Source organism: Podarcis liolepis (genome assembly GCF_965112155.1).
Source record: "Podarcis liolepis genome assembly, chromosome: 9".
NCBI classification, from domain to species: Eukaryota; Metazoa; Chordata; class Lepidosauria; order Squamata; family Lacertidae; genus Podarcis; species Podarcis liolepis.
Genome location: NC_139564.1, coordinates 71613701 through 71636270, shown reverse-complemented (window position 1 = coordinate 71636270; position 22570 = coordinate 71613701). Strand labels below are relative to the sequence as shown.

The 22570-nt window shown below is 45.1% G+C and overlaps 1 protein-coding gene across 3 annotated transcripts in view; it reads right to left on the bottom strand.

Moving 5' to 3' along the window:
• The window catches only part of PROM1 (prominin 1), a 127089-nt gene that overhangs the window by 100695 nt on the left and 3824 nt on the right, over positions 1 to 22570 (bottom strand). For all 3 annotated transcript variants that reach the window (XM_083460435.1, XM_083460436.1, XM_083460437.1), the window contains exons 2-3: positions 12920 to 12999; positions 7189 to 7591 (exon numbers count right to left, since the gene is read on the bottom strand). In XM_083460435.1, the coding sequence (XP_083316561.1) occupies positions 7189 to 7411 (223 nt within the window). In that variant the 5' untranslated portion in view covers positions 7412 to 7591; positions 12920 to 12999. The remainder of the gene's footprint in view (positions 1 to 7188; positions 7592 to 12919; positions 13000 to 22570) is intronic.

Genomic DNA, 22570 nt, shown 5'->3' with positions numbered 1-22570 from the left:
CGGGGCTGGAGGAGGGGAAAGCCCTCCGCCAGCCTTCTCCCGCTGTCCCCCGAGTTTGCGGGGCTGGCGACGGGGAGGAGCAGGCTTCTCCCCCCCGCCAGCCTTCTAGCCAAGTCGGGGGACAGCGGGAAAGGCGCGCTGCGCCTCTCCCGCTGTCCCCCGAGTTTGCGGGGCTGGTGACGGGGCTCTCCTGAAGCCTGGAGAGCAAGAGGGGTCGGTGCGCACCGACGCACACACATTTCCCCTTCATTTTTGGAGGGGAGAAAGTGCGTCCTATAGGGCGAAAAATACGGTAAATCCTCTATTGCAGCTTGAGAGCTGGGCACCTGAGGGGTTGCCTTCTCTCACATGAACCTGCCTGTACTCTGCACTATCACCTGCTCCCCATATACATGGCCTTTGTAGTACTCTCTGCACGATGCTCACCTGATCCCAGTGCATGTCTTATCAGCACCAGGTGAAGATCTTTTCACTGCTCAAGGCCTTTGAAAGAGCGAGCCTGGCACAAAGGCAGTCAGCCCCAGCTTTCAACTGTTCAGCCACTTGCTGTTATAATTCTGCTCTAAGTTGCATAACTGTTATCCGAGTCCGAAACAGTAATACAGTGGTACCTCTGGTTACGTACTTAATTCGTTCCGGAGGTCCGTTCTTAACCTGAAACTGTTCTTAACCTGAAGCACCACTTTAGCTAATGGGGCCTCCTGCTGCCGCCACGCGATTTCTGTTCTCATCCTGAAGCAAAGTTCTTAACCCGAGATACTATTTCTGGGTTAGCGGAGTCTGTAACCTGAAGCGTATGTAACCCGAGGTAGCACTGTATGTTTTGAAACCTTTTAAATTCTGCCATTTTTTACACATTTCTCAATAAAGTGAGGCGAAAAACGAAGAAATACATACACACATAAAAAAGGTAACTCAAAATTAAAACTTTGCTTTCAAAATTGCTACAATAATTACGAGAGATCTTAATCTTTGGAGAAGAAACATTATCCACTGATATCCTGAAATGAGCCAAAGGTTTGCCAGTCACTTACATAAGGATTTTGAAGAGTCTATGAAGATCAAGGTAAGGACCCACTCCTTAAAAATGAAATAATCCTTTGCACCATGCAATGCGATTCCCTTTAACTGGAGGAAGTTTTCTCCATAATGACTTCCCATATTTGCTCCTACCAGCCCTGAATCATTTCCACATTGCAATGCTTTTGCAACTTGTATCTGACAGCTATTAATAACTGGACTTTTTAATACAATGATTGTCCATGGTTCAAAATAGTTTAATAGTATTGAGAGGGACGCGGATGGTGCTGTGGGTAAAACCTCAGCGCCTAGGACTTGCCGATCGCATGGTCGGCGGTTCGAATCCCCGCAGCGGGGTGCGCTCCCGTCGTTCGGTCCCAGCGCCTGTCAACCTAGCAGTTCGAAAGCACCTCCGGGTGCAAGTAGATAAATAGGGACCGCTTACCAGCAGGAAGGTAAACGGCGTTCCGTGTGCTGCGCTGGCTCGCCAGATGCAGCTTGTCACGCTGGCCACGTGACCCGGAAGTGTCTGCGGACAGCGCTGGCTCCCGGCCTATAGAGTGAGATGAGCGCACAACCCTAGAGTCTGGTAAGCCTGGCCCGTACGGGCAGGGGTACCTTTACCTTTACCTTTAACCAATGATATTGTTAATACCATCTACTTACTACCTTCCCCAAACCTTGCATGGCCATCACGTGCCAACATGATCACATCTCTTCCAACACAGAACGCTTTACAAAGCTCATCTGGCGCTAAATACTACATAGCCAGGAATTTAAAGATGAAGAAATTACGGTTGGGAACAACCATGCATAATTCCATGCTACCTTGTTAAGAATATCACCCACTTCATGATCCCACTACAAGATATATAGCGGGTCCACGGCTCAGATTATGAAACCTGAAGACTTACAGCAGGCATAGGCAAACTTGGCCCTCCAGATGTTTTGGGACTACAACTCCCATCAACCCTGACCACTGGTCCTGTTAGCGAGGGATCATGGGAGTTGTAGTCTCAAAACATCTGGAGGGCCAAGTTTGCCTATGCCTGACTTTCAGCATATCTCACCCACAAACAAGAGAGTTCCTGTTCAGAGTTTTAACCAGCTAGGTCCTTCTCCAGAATACAGTTAGCTATGAAAGTCTCAAGAAAGCCAATTTGATCAACCCACTCATGTTTTCTGTCCTGTCAAGACTCACACACCAAATTTGCTATAAGGAATGATGTAAATGTGATATATTTTTAGATTTACTCCTTTCAGTTATTGAAACCTCAAACCTAAGTAAGGTAAAAGGTAAAGGTACCCCTGCCCGTACGGGCCAGTCTTGACAGACTCTAGGGTTGTGCGCTCATCTCACTCTATAGGCCAGGAGCCAGCGCTGTCCGCAGACACTTCCGGGTCACGTGGCCAGCGTGACAAGCTGCATCTGGCGAGCCAGCGCAGCACACGGAAACGCCGTTTACCTTCCTGCTAGTAAGCAGTCCCTATTTATCTATTTGCCCCCAGGGGTGCTTTCAAACTGCTAGGTTGGCAGGCACTGGAACTGAGCGACGGGAGCGCACCCCGCCGCGGGGATTCGAACTGCCGACCTTTCGATCGGCAAGTCCTAGGCGCTGAGGCTTTTACCCACAGTGCAACCTAAATACAGTCTGTCAAATTCTTACTTAGCAACTTGCTGTTGGAGCTCACTCTTGGATTCATCCTGCAAATGTCATGATATCGAAAAATCTATTTTAAAAAGATTACACGCTAGTCATTTCTCAGCTCAAACGCTACCCAACTTCCTTTCCACCCACTGCAGAAAGGATACAAGAAAGCCATCTTCCCCCACCCTCAAATGAAAGAGGAGCTTTTGAACTGGAAAATGACCAGTGAGGAAAGAGTTAAGCAGCTTCTCCATAGCTGCCCTTAACTCAGGCAGACATCCTTCTTGAATTGCTTGGTTTTTTAAAAAAAAAAATGCTGCAAAACTTTTACACAAACTCCTTAGATAAATGACACAGAACTCCATGTATTCTGTTGCTTGTACTTCAATTCTCTTACAAAGTTATGCATAGCTAAACAGAAGCAGACAGAAAGTACACCTCATCATCACTTGTATGTACCCCTCCCTTGCCAAATAAATGCTTCTACTTGTGGTCTTAAAATCACAGCTGAAGGCTTTCCATTTTAACCCTTTTACCATAAACTTCTTAATATGTTTAAAAGGTTGAGAACCATGAATCATGAGATCTGCATGCACCGCAACTAAAGCACTCAGTTAACAATTTACAAAGTCAGCTTCAAGTCACACTGAAAGCATAATAAACTTGAGTGCTCATATCTTCAAATCCTCTCATTTGTATTTAAAACATTTGCAGGTGATCCAGGCATGAATGCATTAAAGTCAATCTTATAGGATTTATTGAAAAGCAACCCAATAATTCACGGAAGCACTTTAAAACAGAAAGGATGCGTCACAAGTGTTTTGTACGGCTAGTTAAGGCCTCCTGTGATTTCAGGGCACATTGAGAATGGCACCATGCACAAAATCTGATAAAAAATGCCAGCTGTCAGACCATTTGTCCTGCCAGCTCAGTACTGTGTCTGCACTAGAGATAGCTAACATGGTGCACACCAGATATTGTTTCAGCCCAACTGCCCTCAGCCGATGGTCAGAGCAGGTGGCCAGTTGTATTCCTGTAACATCTGAAGTTTGTTAAAGTGGAAGGGCTGCGGAAACCACCTACGATGCAAACACTTGTCCACTACTTCCAACATGACTGCTAAGATGGAGGGAGATGGAATATGCAGCAAGGTATTGTGTTTGCTGCTGATGCTAGCTCAAACAACTAATTGCCATTACAGTGGTGCCCCGCAAGACAAATGCCTCGCAAGACGGAAAACTCGCTAGACGAAAGAGTTTTCCATTTTGGAGGTGCTTCGCAAAACGAATTTCCTATGGGCTTGCTTCGCAAGACGACAATGTCTTGCGAGTTTCTGCTGGTTTCCCCCCCTTTTCTAAGCCGCTAAGCCGCTTATCAGCTGATCCGATCAGCAGATGAGCCGCTAAAAGCCGCTAATAGCGCTAATCCGTCAATGGGCTTGCTTCACAAGACGAAAAAACCGCTAGGTGAAGAGAATCACAGAACGGATTCTTTCGTCTTGCGAGGCACCACTGTATTTGCTTTCTGCAGTAAAGATGGCCAGGTCTTAACTAACCCTGCCGACGTCCTTAACCCTAGCTTGGCACTTTCCTCACCCAAGATATCCCTCCTAAGAAAAGTCTCACCTGCTAACATGCTGCACAACATGCTGCAGAGCTAAATGCCCCGGATCAAGACCAGCAAAAATGAATGGGAACCCTCTGTGCAATATTTGCATGGCTCATTACATAGAAGTCTTCAAAGAGATGCAAATGAATTAAAAGCTTGCTCAAGTAATTAGCATGCAAGGGCAATCTTTCAAGGAGAAATCTTAAATATTAGCTGAATCAACCAAGGAGAATTAAACCCAAAGGAAAACACATTAAAGCAGCAAATGGAATGGCAAGAATGGCAGACCCTCTTTTATGCTAGGGTTGGTGAACCACTCCTTTTGGCAGATGTTGCTAGACTGCAATTCTTGTAATCACCAGCTATGCTGGTTGAAACTAATGGGACTCTGGAGTCCAAGTTCATATAGAGGGACGCAGGTTGTTCACCCCGACTTCCTGCTGTACTTCCTGCTCAAATGTTTTCAATTCCCCCTCCCCTTTCTAAAAAGACATACTACCCTATGAACCCATCAACTCAACTTCCTGGTAGTCATTTCTTTTGCAGGCAAAATGCTCCGCGCAGTCCAGGATCCAGGCTTGGAGCACTAATCCCATAGGAAGGGGAGCAGGGCACCCCAGATTCCCTGCTAAAGTTTGCCAGCCAAGGAATGAGGTTGACCAGTCCTCCCATAGGCTCTCTGCCTCTCTTCAGCTCCCACGATTCGCCTAGCTAGTTGGCCACCCATACTACCCTGAACACGCCCGATCTCGTCTGATCTCGGAAGCTAAGCAGGGTCAGGCCTGGTTAGTACTTGGATGGGAGACCGCCTGGGAATACCAGGTGTTGTAGGAAGTAAGTGGTCTCTAGCGCTGCCCTGCTGTGAGATCCTATCTGTCCTTGGCAGCCTGTGCCACTATCAACATACCAACATCCCTAGGGCCTGCTCTATAATTTGAGAACGCTCTGTTCCAAGCACTTTCACAAGAATGCGCAAAGCAATGCTAACCTGCTGCTGCCACCACCAAGACTGTGAAGAGCAGTGGAGTTACTGCAGCATCTACAACCTGGCAGCAGCTATGGGAGGTCAGGAGGGGCAGGCACATCAGGATAATTCCCAACACCAGCTTCAGGCTGGTCCCTGGCCCTTTGTCAGCCACGGCTGGCTAAGAGAGTGGCTTGGGATCCAGCTCAGCTCCATCCATTGAGGTATGCATCAACCGAGTGACACCAAGTGTAGTGTCACTCCATCAGTGGCAGACAGCCACTCAATCAACGCCCCTGTCCCTTGCCCCATTGACCAGCATTGGGTGGGAGGAGATTGCAGTTTCTCCAATTGAGTGCGAAAGAATCTTATCTGAGATTGAGAGGGCTCCCTCATCTGGATCAGGATAAACTCAGAGAATCTTTGATAGGATATTTTGAGGAATTCTGGGATCTGAAAAAAGAGGAAGTGGAAGACTGGGTGGAGAAAGCTTACGGATTTGGTCCTAAAAAAGAGACTAAAATAACCCACGATTGTATTGTGGTCTTTAAGACCAGGGAACCAAGAGATATCATTCTGGGACATCATTATAAAAAAGGCCTCAAAGTCCTCGATAAATCCGTTGTGCTCTTCAAAGAGGTTCCTAGGCATTTTTTGAACCTGAGATCCCAGTATAGGGACCTGACAGATATTCTGAGGAGAAAGAACCTTTTTTTTTTTTAAGGTGGGAATTTCCAGAGGGCCTATCTTTCAAATTTGAAGGAAGAAAGCAAAAGATTAAGAACCTTGAGGAGAAGCACAGAACCATGTTTTAAGCCAACGTGATGGTTCTCGTGCTATGGATCAGAATCTGGGCAGGGGGACAGGCAGAATAAGGAGGTTGCACAATATCTTAAAAGGCTGCCAACACAACTCTGGGAAGGTCTGCCATTGTTAGAAGATGAACATCAGCCATATTGATCCCCCAAAGAACATCTGGATTGTTGTTGTTGTATACTACCTAAGTTCAAGTTAGACGAGATGCCAAGATATATCTTAAAAGAAGCAATATGGACCTCTCAAAGTGGAAGAATCGCTGTGTCGTCTGATATGTTCACCCACAACTCAACAGGTTCAACACCATTTCCTTAGTACCACACTCTTGTTCAAATTCCATGACCCCTACAACTGCTTTTAAGAGAAATCAAAAGAGATCTAATTGCTCCTCTCTCACTTGTCTGACCCTTAATCAGCTAGAGGAAGAGACATCACTGATGATCTTCTGAATCTATTAATTGCAGTCCAAAAGATTCTCACACTACTGCTCTACAGTGCAATCTTGCTGCAGAGGTCACTGAGAACCCATGTAGGAGAATATAATGGTGCAGACAAGTGTAACATCTGAAGTATGGCAAAAGAAGTTAGAATTTGTACTCTAGAATGGGCTTTCAGGTGACCAACTAATTCCATAATACATAAGTCTATCATTAGTGTAATATATTTTTATTTTAAAAGGTTTACACCTATGGACAAGAAGGTCTATGTACCCACTCCATAGGAGAGGGTGGAGTCATTCTGATAAATTTTAAGGGCTCCTCCAGTTTAGGAAGTTTAAAGCACACTGCTCTCATCTACATATTTAGACGTCTACAAGGAAAAAAAAACCTGCAACAGACCATTATTATTATTATTATTATTATTATTATTATTATTATTATTATACCATTATTATTATTATTATTATTATTATTATTATTATTATTATTACTAAAAACAACTGCAGTTCCAGCCCATTCAGAGCTGTGGGTATAGAGTGCTATACAAATTTAATAAATAGTAATTTATTTTTATTTTTATTATTTTCTGAAGGTACGCTCACAAACTATAGTCTGTGATAAGAGCTGCCATGCCAAACTAAAGCCTCAACCAGCACACATCCTTTAGGACAGTTCAATATTAAAGACTTACCTTGAGGAAAATAATTTGGTTGCACTAAATAGAGGAAAGTGTGGACTAATCGAAACAAAATCCCTATTGCTCCAGGTTCGTGGTACGCTGCGGTGTCATAAGTCTTTGCAGGAACAAACCCAAAATCCAGAGTTTCAGAAGGCGGTTGGTATAAAGGCTGCACTTCGGAAATCGTTCTTCCACAAAACAGTAACAGGAGCAGTAGACACAGTTCCCCAGCCATGACTGACCAAAATGCATAAAATGAAGTAGAAGTTGGGGGGAGCGGGGCTCAAATATTCTGCACAGATCCGTCAAGCAAAACAGGAGTCTTTCCTCGACTGTTTCCTCAATCCAGAATGTGCACTTGCTTCCGAAGGCTTTTTTTGGCAGCTCTTCACAGGATTCAGTTAGGGCTCCATCTCTGGCAATGAGAGAAAACAGCTGTTTATTAAGTGGCATTTCAACCCACAAGGAAGCCTAACAACAGTGTGAAACACACGCAGTCGCCTGTAACGTTTTAACACACTGCCATGTTGGAAAGATAAACAGATAGGTGTGATCCTGTGCAACACTGAAAGATGGGGCTTTCCACTACTGTAAAGAGGGAGGGTAAAGATTGCTCATAATTCTTTTGTGCAACACTGAGTCTTTGAAAGAGAAAAACTAAAATTAAAAGCAGCATTTCCCATTGATGATGATGATGATGATGATGATGATGATGATTTTACTATTGGTACCCTGCTCATCTGATTGAATTGCCCCAGCCACTCTGGGTGGCTTCCAACAAATTATAAAAACACAGCAAAACAGCAAAACATTTAAACTTTCTCATAGAGGGCTGCCTTCAGATGTCTTCTAATGTCATATAGCTCTTTATCTCCTAGACATCTGATGGGAGGGTGTCCCACAAGATGAATGCCCCTACTGAGAAGGCCCTCTGCCTTGTTCCCTGTAACTTTACTTCTCACAGTGAGGGAAGTGCCAGAAGGCCCTCAAAGCTAAATATCAATGTCCAGGCTGAGTGATGGAGGTGGAGACCCTCCTTCAGGTACACTGGGCTGAGGCTGTTTAGGGCTTTAAAGGTCAGCACCAACACTGTGAATAGTGCTCAGAAACGTACTGGGAGCCAATGAAGATTCTTTAGGACCAGTGTTATATGGTCCCAGAAGCCTATCCCAGTCACCAGTCTAGCAGCCACTTTCTGGATTAGTTGTGGTTTCCGAGCGCATTTCAGTAGTCCAAGCAGAAGATAACTAGAACATGAATGACTCTGGCGAGACAGTGCACAGGCAGGTAGGCTCTCAGCCAGCGTACCAAATGGAGCTGATAGACAGCCATCCTGGATGCAGAATTAACCTGCACCTCCATGGACAGCTCTGAGTCCAGAATGACCCCAAGGCTGCACACCTGGTTCTCACTCAGGACCAGGGAATCCCCCACACCTGCCCCTCGTCCCCCCATCTTGTTGGGCTTCAACCTCAATCCACTGACAACTATCCATCCTCCAACCTCCTCTAGACATCCACACACGCCATTCACCACCCTCACTAGTTCCGGCTTCATACAGATGTTGAAAAGCATGCGAGAGAGGACGGACCCCTGAGCATCCAGGGGTCCGAAACTCATCCCAACATCACTTACAGAGGCGACACCAAGCTCCTCAAACAAAAGGCCTCCCTACTAAGTTTTCTCAAGGTTCAGTAATGACATTGGTTCCACAGACATTGGGGGCTTCTGGCTCAACTACAACTCCCATCAGCCCTAGCTTTCATAGTCAATGGCCAGTGATGATGGGAGTTGTAGTTCTGCAATATGTGGAGGGCATATTACCAGAAACATGTATTTTACAAGGATACCTCCTGTTTTTGCAATGGTCAACACAACAGAGCCCTGTTCAGCAACCAATTTTCATCAAGGATCATTCTTTCAAACTCTGCAAAGGCCAAGGCATGGGCAAACAGAAGTGAATGGAAAGGCACAGGGTGGGGTGTTGTCAAAGTCTCCTCTGCTGCTGACGGGGGGCCAGGTGGGGAAGGGAAGTGGTTAAAGATGCATTTGTAATAAGCTCTCTTTGCAAAGAAATGAACCGAATCATTAAGCCTCAACATATATCCCAATCTAATGCCCCCCTCCTGTTCATCCCAGTGCACACAGAGTGCCTGCCTGAGTCAAAGCTTAATCAGGCTAAACACACTGAAGAGCCCTAATATTGGTCCCTACTGTCTCACTGGGTCCCTATCCAGCACCTCGAATTTCTGCCAAGTTTCCTCCAAAAGTAGACTTTGGAAGCAGACGAGTATCATGAATCAAAATCAGCTCCACAGTTCATTCATCGCATTGCTTTCTTTTCAAAGCTGGACATAATTGCCCCCCATTCTAAATGGTAAACTATATTTGCTAGTTTACCAGTTAAAGATCAAAGTACTTAAATTCTCCAAAATGCCCCCAGGAGAGGAAACCTTACTAACCTTAACAGCAAAGCCAATAACCATATGCATTTTATATTAGTAAGCTCTAATCCAGCACATGAAAAGCAGTTTCAAGTTCTCTCCTAATACACAGCTGGGCAAATTAAGCTCCAGTTGGCAGGCAGTCCATTTCTGGTTTGCCAAAAAATTATCTGGACGGCATATATATTTGGATAACCTTTGTGAGTGAGAACAACGGAAACATCTCATCACACTCCCCTTTTCCACCAGCGAGAACACCATCCAACCACCTCATCCTCTGTCGTCCCCTTCTCCTTGTGCCCTCCATCTTTCCCAACATCAGGGTCTTTTCCAGGGAGTCTTCTCTTCTCATGAGGTGGCCAAAGTGTTGGAGCCTCAGCTTCCCGATCAGTCCTTCCAGTGAGCACTCAGGGCTGATTTCCTTCAGAATGGATAGGTTTGATCTTCTTGCAGTCCATGGGACTGTCAAGAATCTCCTCCAGCACCATAATTCAAAAGCACCAATTCTTCGGCAATCAGCCTTCTTTATGGTCCAGCTTTCACTTCCATACATGACTACTGGGAAAACCATAGCTTTAACTTTATGGGCCTTTGTCGGCAAGGTGATGTCTCTGCTTTTTAAGATGCTATCTAGGTTTGTCATTGCTTTTCTCCCAAGAAGCAGGCGTCTTTTAATTTCGTGACTGCTGTCACCATCTGCAGTAATCATGGAGCCCAAGAAAGTAAAATCTCTCACTGCCTCCATTTCTTCCCCTTCTGTTTGCCAGGAGGTGATGGGACCAGTAGCCATGATCTTCGTTTTTTTGATGTTGAGCTTCAGACCATATTTTGGGCTCTCCTCTTTCACCCTCATTAAAAGGTTTTCTTCTTAACCCCGTAAAAGAAAAGAGAAGTACTTAGAGGCAAATGTGCTTCCCCTGGGTCCTAATGGTTTGCCTAACTACAGACCCCTTCCCACCGAACTCAAAGGAGTAAATGCTAGGTGAACACCACACTAAGTGAGCTTCTCCTCCCCTAGGACCTTCCCAAGCAAACCGAGACTTCTTTCTTCTCCTTGTCTCTTTGCTCCACCCGCAGTGGGTGCTGGGAGACCAGGGCAGGGAGAAGGTGATTTCTTCAGGAGTCTGGCTCATTTCTGCCTCTTCGCCCCATCCTCTCCAGCCTCTGCTTCTGGACTGTTCTCTGCCGCAGGTGCTTCCTGCTCACTAAGTCCTGTTACCCCATCAGCTTCCAACCTCTTCCTCCCAGCCTGCTCCCTCTTCTCCACTCACTGATGTCCCACCAACACCACCCCCTGGGCTCTGAGCCGTCTTCCCTTGGGGGTTCCCCCGATACTGCCTCCCACCACTTCTCTGCTTCCGGTCAGTCCATGACAGGCAACAGACAAAAATACAGAAACCAGAAATCTTTCAAGCCACTGCCTTGCCTGAACAGAAGAGGGAGAAGCTCAGACGTTCGTGGCATAGGGCACTCTCAAGCCTGGCCACAGCATCAGACATTTTATCACCACCAGTTCTTTTCCTCTCTCAAACTAGTTCTCTCTCTCTTTTGCTTTGTCTGATGTTTGGTTGTGGCAGAGATACAACTGGCTGCAAATATTTTTTCCTATGCCAAAAAACCCAAATGTTTAACAACAACAACAACAACAACAACAACAATAATTTATTTATACCCCGCCCATCTGGCTGGGTTTCCCCAGCCACTCTGGGCAGCTTTCAACAGAGCATTAAAAACAGAATACAACTTCAAACATTAAAAACTTCCCTAAACAGGGCTGCCTTCAGATGTCTTCTAAAAGTCAGATAGTCTGATGGGAGGGCGTTCCACAGGGCGGGTGCCACTACCGAGAAGGCCCTCTGCCTGGTTTCCTGTAACTTCGCTTCTCGCAGTGAGAGAACCACCAGAAGGCCCTCAGAGCTGGACCTCAGTGTCTGGGCAGAACGATGGGGATGGAGACATTCCTTCAGGTCTACTGGGCCTAGGCCATATAGCTCATATATGCAGAGATATAGCCTATGAAATGGCCATTCTGATATCACTGTAATTATTTTAAGCATTTCTTTTAGAATTCTTTTTAGTATCAAATGCTCTTCCCATTGCTAAAGCAATCCTGCCTTGCAGCTGGGAGCAGGAGGGCCGAATACAGCAGCAGAGTCACCACTGCAACTTACCCTGGTCTGGGCAGAAAGTGGAGGGCTGGGTGCTGAAGTACCTCCAGGCTGGCACAGAAGAGAGAACCAAATTGGGCTTTCACTGCTAGCTGGATTGGTCTAGGATCCAGTGGGTCCTTGGCTGGCTCAGCTCCACCTGTCCTGTTTACACCAGGTACTGCTTGCAGTAGCTTTCACTCATGAGAAGATAGCTCAACTGCATCCTAACCCCCTCCAAGTTTAGTGGACTGGAATTTTGATTGCCCTGTAGGTTGTTAAGTTCTCAAATATATATGATCTAGCAGAGATAATCCCTTGACTATATGTACAGTAGGGACACGGGTGGCGCTGTGGGTTAAACCACAGAGCCTAGGACTTGCCAATCAGAAGGTCGGTGGTTCGAATCCCCACGACGGGGTGAGCTCCCGTTGCTCGGTCCCTGCTCCTGCCAACCTAGCAGTTCGAAAGCAGGAATGCAAGTAGATAAATAGGTACCACTCCAGCGGGAAGGTAAATGGCGTTTCCATGCACTGCTCTGGTTTCACCAGAAGTGGCTTAGTCATGCCGGCCACATGACCTGGAAAAACTGTCTGCGGAAAAAAACGCCGGCTCCTTTGGCCTGTAAAGCAAGATGAACACCGCAACCCCAAAATCGTTCGCAACTGGACTTAACTGTCAGGGGTCCTTTACCTTTACCTTTTTATATGTACAATATATAATGCAAGACAGTCATAGCCCAGACTATTTCCAAATGGAATTTATACTTGATTACATAAAACAAAATACGTGATTGTGGAATTTATTTGATACTTACCAAAAGGGTGGAGGGGAGTCCAGGGCTCGGCAGAGCCCGAAATATTATGATTTTCTTTTTCTTTTTATGATGTTTTGTATAATTTGGGGAAGGGAAATAATAAATTATGTAAATATGTACTTATATGGATACTGATATGTTTAGCGGTATGTTTATTTGTATATTTTCTTTGTGTAATTTGAATAAAAATGTACTGGGAAAAAATAAATAAACTTGATTACATATGAAAAGGTTATCTACCCAGCGTATTCAGTACCTAAACCTCCACACAACATAAGAGTAATTTTGAGATTCAATTTGTGGCATTTAATTTCTAAATTAAAAATCCTACTTACCCAACCTCTCCAGTTACTTGGATAATAAGGTTTTTGAGCCATTAAATGTGTACTTTCTTTTCCCAAGCACAAAGATATACCTGTAATAAAAAGAGCATATTTCTCTAATGTGTCTGACCAGTGCACAAAGAGTAATCAATTCTTAGAAGCAGAAAACAACAGCATCTTACTTCATGACAGCAAAAATAAAGGGGGTAGTTTTGCTATATAAATAATGATTTTAACTGACAATGTATTTAGTTCACACACAGAGCTTTATTGTGGTCTGTAGACCCAAAATACACAGTACAACAATAGTAAATATCAACAGTTACTAAGGTGTAAGATCAGCCTTGGTAGCCAACAGAGCTTTAGCCTGTACATACTGATTTCTGATTTTTACTGCCTCTGAGAGGAATTTTGCTATAGCCAGTGTAACAGTATCAAACTTATCCTCAAGAATAGTTAGCAACTCAGCATGCAAAGGGACGCGGGTGGCCTGTGGCTTAAACCACAGAGCCTAGGACTTGGAGATCAGAAGGTCGGCGGTTCGAATCCCCGTGACGGGGTGAGCTCCCGTTGCTCGGTCCCTGCTCCTGCCAACCTAGCAGTTCGAAAGCATGCCAAAGTGCAAGTAGATAAATAGGTACCACTCTGGCAGAAAGGGAAACGGTGTTTCCGTGCGCTGCTCTGGTTCACAAGAAGTGGCTTAGTCATGCTGGCCACATGACCCGGAATCTGTACACCGGCTCCCTCGGCCAATGAACCGAGATGAGTGCCGCAACCCCAGAGTCCCTTTACCTTTACAGCATGCAAAACTAAGCCATAAAATACTTCTCACTAGTTCCATGTCTGTGCATACATTCCCCAAACAGCTACCTTGCTCCTCTTGTCATGTGAATGGGTAAGCAAAGAACAGCAGGGCTTGTTCATCATGAAATTCAAACTCATGGTCATGGCTTGTTTCACCCTAGCAAACCACAATCGCCAAGTCAACATCAAGCCATGGTCTATTGTTTAAGGCTGGCTAACTGTCATGGTCTCTTATGATGAACAAACCAGACATAGTCTGTTTAACCTGCTAATGTGAATTTATCCTGCTAATGTGAAAAGTAGAGAAAAGTGGAAGTGAATGCCTAATACAGCTGACTTAGACAACATGTTGCGACTTAGTATTATGTGTAAATGCAACCAGAGTCTAGAATCTTTAAAAGTAAAGTATGCTATTGGCATGCAGTTTTCCTGTGATTCTTTTCCGGTATTTTAAAAGGATTACATTGTCTCCATACCCTCCAACATTTCTCTGTTGAAAATAGGGACATCCTATTTCATAATAATAATAATAATTTTATCATTTATACCCCGCCTATCTGACTGTGGTGTTGCCACAGTCACTCTGGGCGGTTTCCAACAAATATAAAAACATAATAAAACATTAAACATTTTAAAAACTTCCCTTTACAGGGTTGCCTTCAGGTGTCTTCTAAAGGATATATAGCTACTTATCTCCTTGGCTTGGGGGGGGGGTCCCAAAACTCCACACCCTCTGACATTTCTTTGATAAATATAGGGACATCCTACCATACCCTCTAACATTTATCAGATGAAAATAGGGACGTCCTAAGGAAATGCATAGGGATGTGAGTGGCGCTGTGGGTTAAACCACAGAGCCTAGGACTTGCCGATCAGAAGGTCAGCGGTTCGAATCCCCGCGACGGGGTGAGCTCCCATTGCTCGGTCCCTGCTCCTGCCAACCTAGCAGTTTGAAAGCACGTCAAAAGTGCAAGTAGATAAATAGGTACCGCTCCAGCGGGAAGGTAAACGGTGTTTCCGTGCGCTGCTCTGGTTCGCCAAAAGCGGCTTAGTCATGCTGGCCACATGACCCGGAAGCTGTATGCCGGCTCCCTCGGCCAATAAAGCGAGATGAGCGCTGCAACCCCAGAGTCGGCCACGACTGGACCTAATGGTCAGGGGTGCCTTTACCTTTTAAGGAAAAGCATCCAAGATCAACTCAGAAACCGTAACGACTTCTGTAAACTTTGGGATGTCCTTGGAAAATAGGGACTCTTGGAGGGTCTGTGTCTCTGCTACAAACATTCCACCTACATTCCACTGCTCTTTATACAACATGCTGATAACACTTCCTGTTTACTTCTTCCTAGATGCATAGCACATTCAATCCATACCAGCAGGCATTAATTGACCTTCAAAAGATCTGAGGGCATAGCAGGTACACTGTTTTACAAACTGAGCAAGCGTACCTAAGAATAATGTTAGCAGCTGCAGAGTCACACTGAGTCTTAATAACAGAGCTCTGGAGCAAATGTTAATTTACCAATTTTAAATTCCATAATATCAGACAAGTCCTCTGAAATATTAAAGCATGTAAACAATCTTAATATACCACACAAGACCACACAGCCTTCAATTCCAGACACCGTAGTCTTTAGCATATGTGCCGCTGGGGGGGGGCAAAGATCCGCCCAGCACCCCCAAATTTAGTTTAGCCCCCAAATTAACTTTTATTATGCTTATGTCAGACACCACACTTACGCCTGATCTCTTGTTTACGAAAGAAGGGAGGAAAAAGAAACAAACTTTTTTATTTGCTCATTTATTTACAATACACTTACAGTGGTGCCTCGCAAGACGAATGCCTCGCAAAACGAAAAACTCGCAAGACGAAAGAGTTTTCCGTTTTTGAGTCGTTCCGCAAGACGAATTTCCCTATGGGCTTGCTTCGCAAGAAGAAAGCCCATAGGGAAATCTCCGGGGACCTCTTTTAAAATGCTGGCAGTCGGGAGCAAAGACTTTCGCCCACCGCCGGCCTTCAGAAGAGGTCAGAAGATGAACAAGCCCTGCTGTTCTTTGCTTACCCATTCACATGACAAGAGGAGCAAGGTAGCTGTTTGGGGAATGTATGCACAGACATGGAACTAGTGAGAAGTATTTTATGGCTTAGTTTTGCATGCTGTAAAGGTAAAGGGACTCTGGGGTTGCGGCACTCATCTCGGTTCATTGGCCGAGGGAGCCGGTGTACAGCTTCCGGGTCATGTGGCCAGCATGACTAAGCCGCTTTGCTCCCCCCCCCGCCTGCCTTCCCGGGACAGCGGAGACTTCTCCGCTGTCCCGGGCGATCTTAAAATGCTGGCGGGCGGCAGCGAAGCCTTCGCTGCCGCCCGCCAGCATTTTAAAATCGCCCCGGGACAGCGGAGGCTTCGCTGCCACCCGCCAGCATTTTAAAATCGCCCCGGGACAGCGGGGGCTTTTAAAATGCTGGCGGTCGGCAGCAAAGCGCTCCTGTCCCCGGAGCTTGCGGGGCGGGAGGTGGGGAGAAGGGCTTTTCTTCCCACCGCCAGCCTTCAGAACAGCCTTCTGAAGGCTGGCGGTGGGAAGAAAAGCCCTTCTCCGTCCCCCAGCCTTCAGAAGAGGTCGGGGGACAGACTGTCCCCAGACCTGGTCTGAAGGCGGTTTCCATAGGAACGCATTGATTGATTTTCAATGCATTCCTATGGGAAACCGTGCATCGCAAGACGAAAAACTCGCAAGAAGAAAAAACTTGCGGAACGAATTAATTTCATCTTGCGAGGCACCACTGTATATTTAAGTATACAACACCACTACACTTAAACTTATAAGTATTGTTTAGGCACCTACTTAGGGGAAACATCAGTCGTGTCAAAGGTGCCGCTGACCCTGCTGCCGCATAGCAGCTCAATACAATACGTAACATAATATTTTGATGTAAGAGTTAATTTCGCGTGCACAGCGTCATTGAGAATGACAAGCGCTGTCGTTGAGTCAAGCGCCGCAGTTGTGAATGACAAGCGCCGCCACTAGCGTGGCGCATCTTTAGTAAATGAGCGCACAAAGTCGAAAGTCCTTTAGTGAAGCAGTAGGTATACATTTTGGTAATACCTAGGTATATATGTATTTTGTTTTTCTACCTTGATCAAAATTATTTATTATTTCATAACAGGTAGATAGTTTAAAAAAAGGGACGCGAGTGGCGCTGTGGGTTAAACCACAGAACCTAGGACTTGCTGATCAGAAGGTCAGCGGTTCGAATCCCCGCGACGGGGTGAGCTCCCATTGCTCGGTCCCTGCTCCTGCCAACCTAGCAGTTCGAAAGCAAGTCAAAGTGCAAGTAGATAAATAGGTACCACTCCGGCGGGAAGGTAAACGGCGTTTCCGTGCGCTGCTCTGGTTCTCCAGAAGCGGCTTTGTCCTGCTGGCCACATGACCCAGAAGCTGTACGCCGGTTCCCTCAGCCAATAAAGCGAGGTGAGCGCCGCAACCCCAGAGTCGGCCACGACTGGACCTAATGGTCAGGGGTCCCTTTACCTTTACCTAGATAGTTAAAAGCTTAGGTGGCTTCAGGGTGTCTGGTGCCCCCCAGAATTCGGCGCCCAAGTGTCCCACACCCTGGGTAGAGATGGCCCTGCTTCCAGACTGAGGCACGCGTAACATTCAAATGAGCTTCCAAGGATTCAGAGGTGATTCTCATGCATTATCTTGTTATCACCCAACCAGCAGTCCTGTTGGCATCATTATTCCTCATACTACATGGGAAGGGGCAGTAGAAAGGGAACAGCTTGCTGAAGGCTACCTAGTGAGTTCATGACAAAGGCATGATTTGAACCAGGGGCTTCCTGGTTTGCATCACAATTGGGCTGGGTGATAGCTGGTTTTCAACATCGTGATATATCAGCAGCTAAACAGTGAAAAACTGCTAGCATCAAAAGATCTGGAATAAGGACGGAGGCATTGGCTGGCTTCACAATTTTCCCTGCATCGTGATTTTTGCCGACGCCTGCTCTTGTGATTGGCTGCCCCCTGTATGAGGCAGGGGAGAGCTGAGTCGGCAGAATTAGCAGGGGCTGCAGGAATCGAGAGAAACATTGGCTGGCTTCATGGTTTTCCCAACATTGTGTTTTTTGCATATCATACGCACGCACAAACACGCACACACCACGATTCACAATATATTGCCAGGTCAAAAATTATGAAGCCAATATCACGATATGGGCTTCAAACTGGTTTTGGATGATATACTGATTTACCTCCCAGCCCTAAACACAATCAATAATTCAACAAGGAATTTACAATCTAAGCTTCAACTCTGGGAAGGCAAGAATGGAAGATGCAAGGATAGCCAAGAGGGATCAAATGTAGGCATAGGAATTCTCAAATCACATGGGCATGCTTTTGCAAAACAGACAGAATCCAGCCCTGCAGCATTTATTTTACTTTAGAGTAAGTCATCTAGGTTTTATAGAACAAATGAAGGATAGCAAGTTTTAGGAATTAAATATGGACCGGGGATGGGAGAGTAAAGGCATATTAAGGAGTAACTGCTATGCTTTCATCCTGCCATTCCTCTGTAAGAGCGTTTCTCAAACTTGGGACCCCAGCTGTTGTTGGACCACAACTCCCATCATCCCTAGCTAGCAGGAACAGTGGTCAGGGGTGATGGGAGCTGTATTCAAACAAAAGCTGGGGACCCAAGTTTGAGAAACACTGCAAGTCTAGGAACTCACAGTCTAGGCCAGGGTAGGCAAACTAAGGGCCGGGGACTGTATCAGGCCCAATCTCCTTCTAAATCCGGCCTGTGGATGGTCCGGGAATCAGTGTGTTTTTACATGAGTAGAATGTGTCCTTTTATTTAAAATGCATCTCTGGGTTATTGGTGGGGCATAGGAATACGTTCATTTCATATATTTTTTTCAAAATATAGTCCAGCCCCCCACAAGGTCTGAGGAACGGTGGACCGGCCCCCTGCTGAAAAAGATTGCTGACCCCTGGGTCTAGAAGCTGCCCGGAGTGGCTGGAGCAACCAGTCACATGGGTGGGGTATAAATAATATATTGTTAGTAGTAAAAAAAAAATATAGTAAAGTATTAGTATTAGTACATATAAGATGCTCCCCTCTTTTATCCTAACCCTCCTAAGATCACTCAGTAAGCTTCATGACCACTATAATGGCTATCATCTGCGTTGAATCAGCATCTTCAGAGATGTAGCTGCACATAAATCAAATAAGTAAATAAATGACAAATGATAATTGAGGGTACATGATCGCCTCTCAGCTGAGTGATCAAGCATTGCTGGAGATCACTTTAGAACATGGATAGGTAAACTAAGGCCTGGGGGCCCAATCCGGCCCAATCGCCTTCTCAATCTGGCCCGTGGAATCAGCATGTTTTTACATGAGTAGAATGTGTCCTTTTATTTAAAGTGCATCTCTGGGATATTTGTGGGGACTGCCTGGTGTTTTTGCATGAGTAGAATGTGTGTTTTTATTTAAAGTGCATCTCTGGGTTATTTGTGGGGCACAGGAATTCATTCATACAGTATATATTTTTCAAAATATAGTCCGGCCTCCCACAAGGTCTGAGGGACAGTGGACCTGCTGATAAAGTTTGCTGACCCCTGCTTTAGAAGAATTAACACAATGATTAGGAGCTGGGTGACGTTTTCAAAAATGGTTTTCAAGTCTCTGTTAAGACTGGAAGCCCCTCTTTGTAAAAGATGAGCTGCACTATAATTGGCTTATTAAAGCACAGTAAAAGCATCAAAAGAGTGATAATCTCCAGAAGCAAGATTCAGCCATCTCCAGACTGGCAGCTGGTTTGAATTTCAGTCAGCTTCCGAAATTCTTGGGATTATAGTTTTGCTAATTGGTATAAAGTCAATTATTATTTATAAAGCACACCCCACGAGGGCACTGCGAAGCAAGTGAGGAAACATTAATAAGCAACATAATATCATCCCTAGAAAATGTCAAGAGGGAAAACAGGAGGAGAGCTTTCAACTCACTCGGGGGAGCAGGGATGGGGCAGGGAGAGAGAGAAAAGATACGAAAGACTTCGAGGAGAAAACAAATTCAGTTGTGTGAATCAGTCCTCCTCTTTCTCAAGGCTTCTCAAAGAGCCCCGTGCCAATTGGCAGTAAGAAATGCCTCTAGACATTGTTGTTGCTTATCCTGCTTTTAAAAATAAATATAAAAACCTTTTTAAAAGAAAATACCTGCCATTTTTTATATGGACTGGTGGCAGGATGGCTAGAAAAAAACAAAATCACAGGCTAGTAACTTTGGGGAATTTACAACACTTTATTACCCCCAATTTGGCCTTGCAATTTGAAGGCATCACCCACTTTCCTGCTTCAGTTTCCGCTTGACTTAGGTGTCATGAAGGAATTACATTGCATGGGCCATGGATGAAAAGAGACAATAGGATTGTGTCGTGCTATTTTTCTAGCAAAAAAAGGTGCCAGAACTCACCATGAACACCTCCCTTGTTCTCTTATAATGGCAATGGTGCCCACCTGAGAGGTGCCAGAACTGAGTTCCACCTGGGGGGGAAAATAAACGCCCTGGGACTGGGCATTTCATCAGTCAAAATAGGGTTTTGTTCAAGTGACTTGTGAAGAAAGATTTGATCAAATATTAATTTTATGAGCACAAAAAGAAACACATGCTGGTGCTTGCAGTTAGCGTAATATATTGAAAAAGTATGAAAATGTTTTAATTGAATTTATAAAGAATCAGTAAAGTTAGTTCGGTTGTTCCAAGTTTCTGTTTCTGCTTGGAGAAGATTGCTGTTATTGAGGATAGTTTGGCTGCTAAGTTTGCTCTCGCATGACTGCTGTAGGACTATGGGGCTCAACCCTTGGGCAGGAATCAGCAACCTTTTTCACCCGGGGGCCGGTCTACTGTCCCTCAGACCATGTGGTGGGCCGGTCTTTATTTTGAAGGGGGGGGGGGGAAAGCCCCCAAAATAACCCAGAGATGAACTTTAAATAAAAGCACACATTCTACTCATGTAAAAACACACTGATTCCCAGATCATCCGTGGGCTGGATTTAGAAGGCGATTGGGCCAGCTATGGGCCCCGGGCCTTGGTTTGTCTACCCCTGCTCTAGAGGACCTAATTCAGTGGTTTCCTGCATGTATAGAAAATAATGGAATACAAGTTGGAACTTGGTTTTACGCTACAGCCCAGAGGCCAGTCTCCACCCAGAACACCCCCCCTTTTTTTGAGACCAGCCTTCCAGGCAGCAGTGGAACCACTGAAATACAGGGTTCTTCAAGCACACCCCCTTCAAATAACTCAAAAGGACACCCGTGAATCCAGAAGGGTCACATTTCCACACGGTCCACCATCCTATGTTAGTCATCCCCAGTGGCGTAGCGTGGGTTGTCAGCACCCGGGGCAAGGCAAGTAATTTGCCTCCCCAACCCATGGATTTGCACCCCCTAACCCGTGGATTTGCACCCCCTAACCCTAACCCCCAGATGTTGCGCCCGGTGCAGCCAGCCCCCCCTGCACCCCCCACGCTATGCCACTGGTCATCCCCCAGAGCAACCAAAACAAACACATTTCCTTCTTTCCCCCATCACACACTTTCCCTCTGCAGTGCGAATGCACACACGATGTTGTTCCTGGATTACCAGGCCAAAGAAGAGGGAGGGGGAATATAATAATAATAATAATAATAAATTTTTATTTATACCCTGCCCTTCCTGGTTCAAAAGCCGGGCTCAGGGCGGCTAACAACAAATTTTAAACCATTTAAAACCCTGCGGGCCGGATTGAGAAGGTAATTGGGCCGTATCCAGTCCATGGGCCTTAGGTTGTCTACCCCTGCTCTTGGGCCTTGCTATTGTGTGGCGTTACAAGGAAAAATAAAAAAAAAGCTTCCATTAACACTGTAGCATTCTTGGCATTGTGGGATATGTGACAATGGTTAAATAACAGGTGGTCAATTGACAGCCCTTGCCTGGTCAATTAGCCAGTGTGCTAATCTCAGGCAAAAATAGAGAGAGGTCACTGCCCTGCAAGTAGCTTACAGTCCGAAAAGCTGAGATGGAACTGAAGCTGGATAATGAAGTAACATGAAGACAATTCAATTCAGAAGAGTGGAGAGAAGATCTGGCGATTATTATGGACTACTTTTGGCCAGACAGCAGCACAGCAACTGCCACCTCACTTTAAAAAATAAATAAATCACAATTTTAATTTATTTTTTTGGAATTAGAGACAAAAGTTCACTATTGCTCTCACAATGACACAAATTTGGTTACCATAAATACGCTAAGCCTAAGCGGTATTAAATAGAGCTTTTCAACAAACAAACAAACAAAATAAAACAAAGACCCAAAACTACATCTCTGACAGTTCGATGAACTAATAAAGTTGTAACAAAGTCACAGCCTTCACCATAAACATAACAAAATCAAAATTAAATATATCACCGAGACTGAGCAACTACATTGGTAGCAGTAATAAGTATTCCACTAGTTCTCCAGAGCTAGTAAAAAAAAGATAAGGTTAAGATCCAACGGTAATAATTTTTCTGAACGAAATCTTTGTTTTCTTTTGTACCACAGGTAAGAGGAGTGGTTAACGTAAATGTTATGCAGTTTATCTTTTAAACTAGCAAACATTTTTAACAATGCTTTTAAGAACTTAAATTAGTTATTATTTATCACTTGAGTTTGGGCCTTAACCCAGACTTCTGTTTATACAATTATGGTGGGCAAAGACCTTGGGGTTTGGGAGAAATTGGCCAACACTTAAGGTGGTGAGAACACTCTAATACACATTTAACAAGGAGGAAGAGGATACAGTCCTTTAATAAAAACAAGTGGCTGGGCTAAAAGGGTAG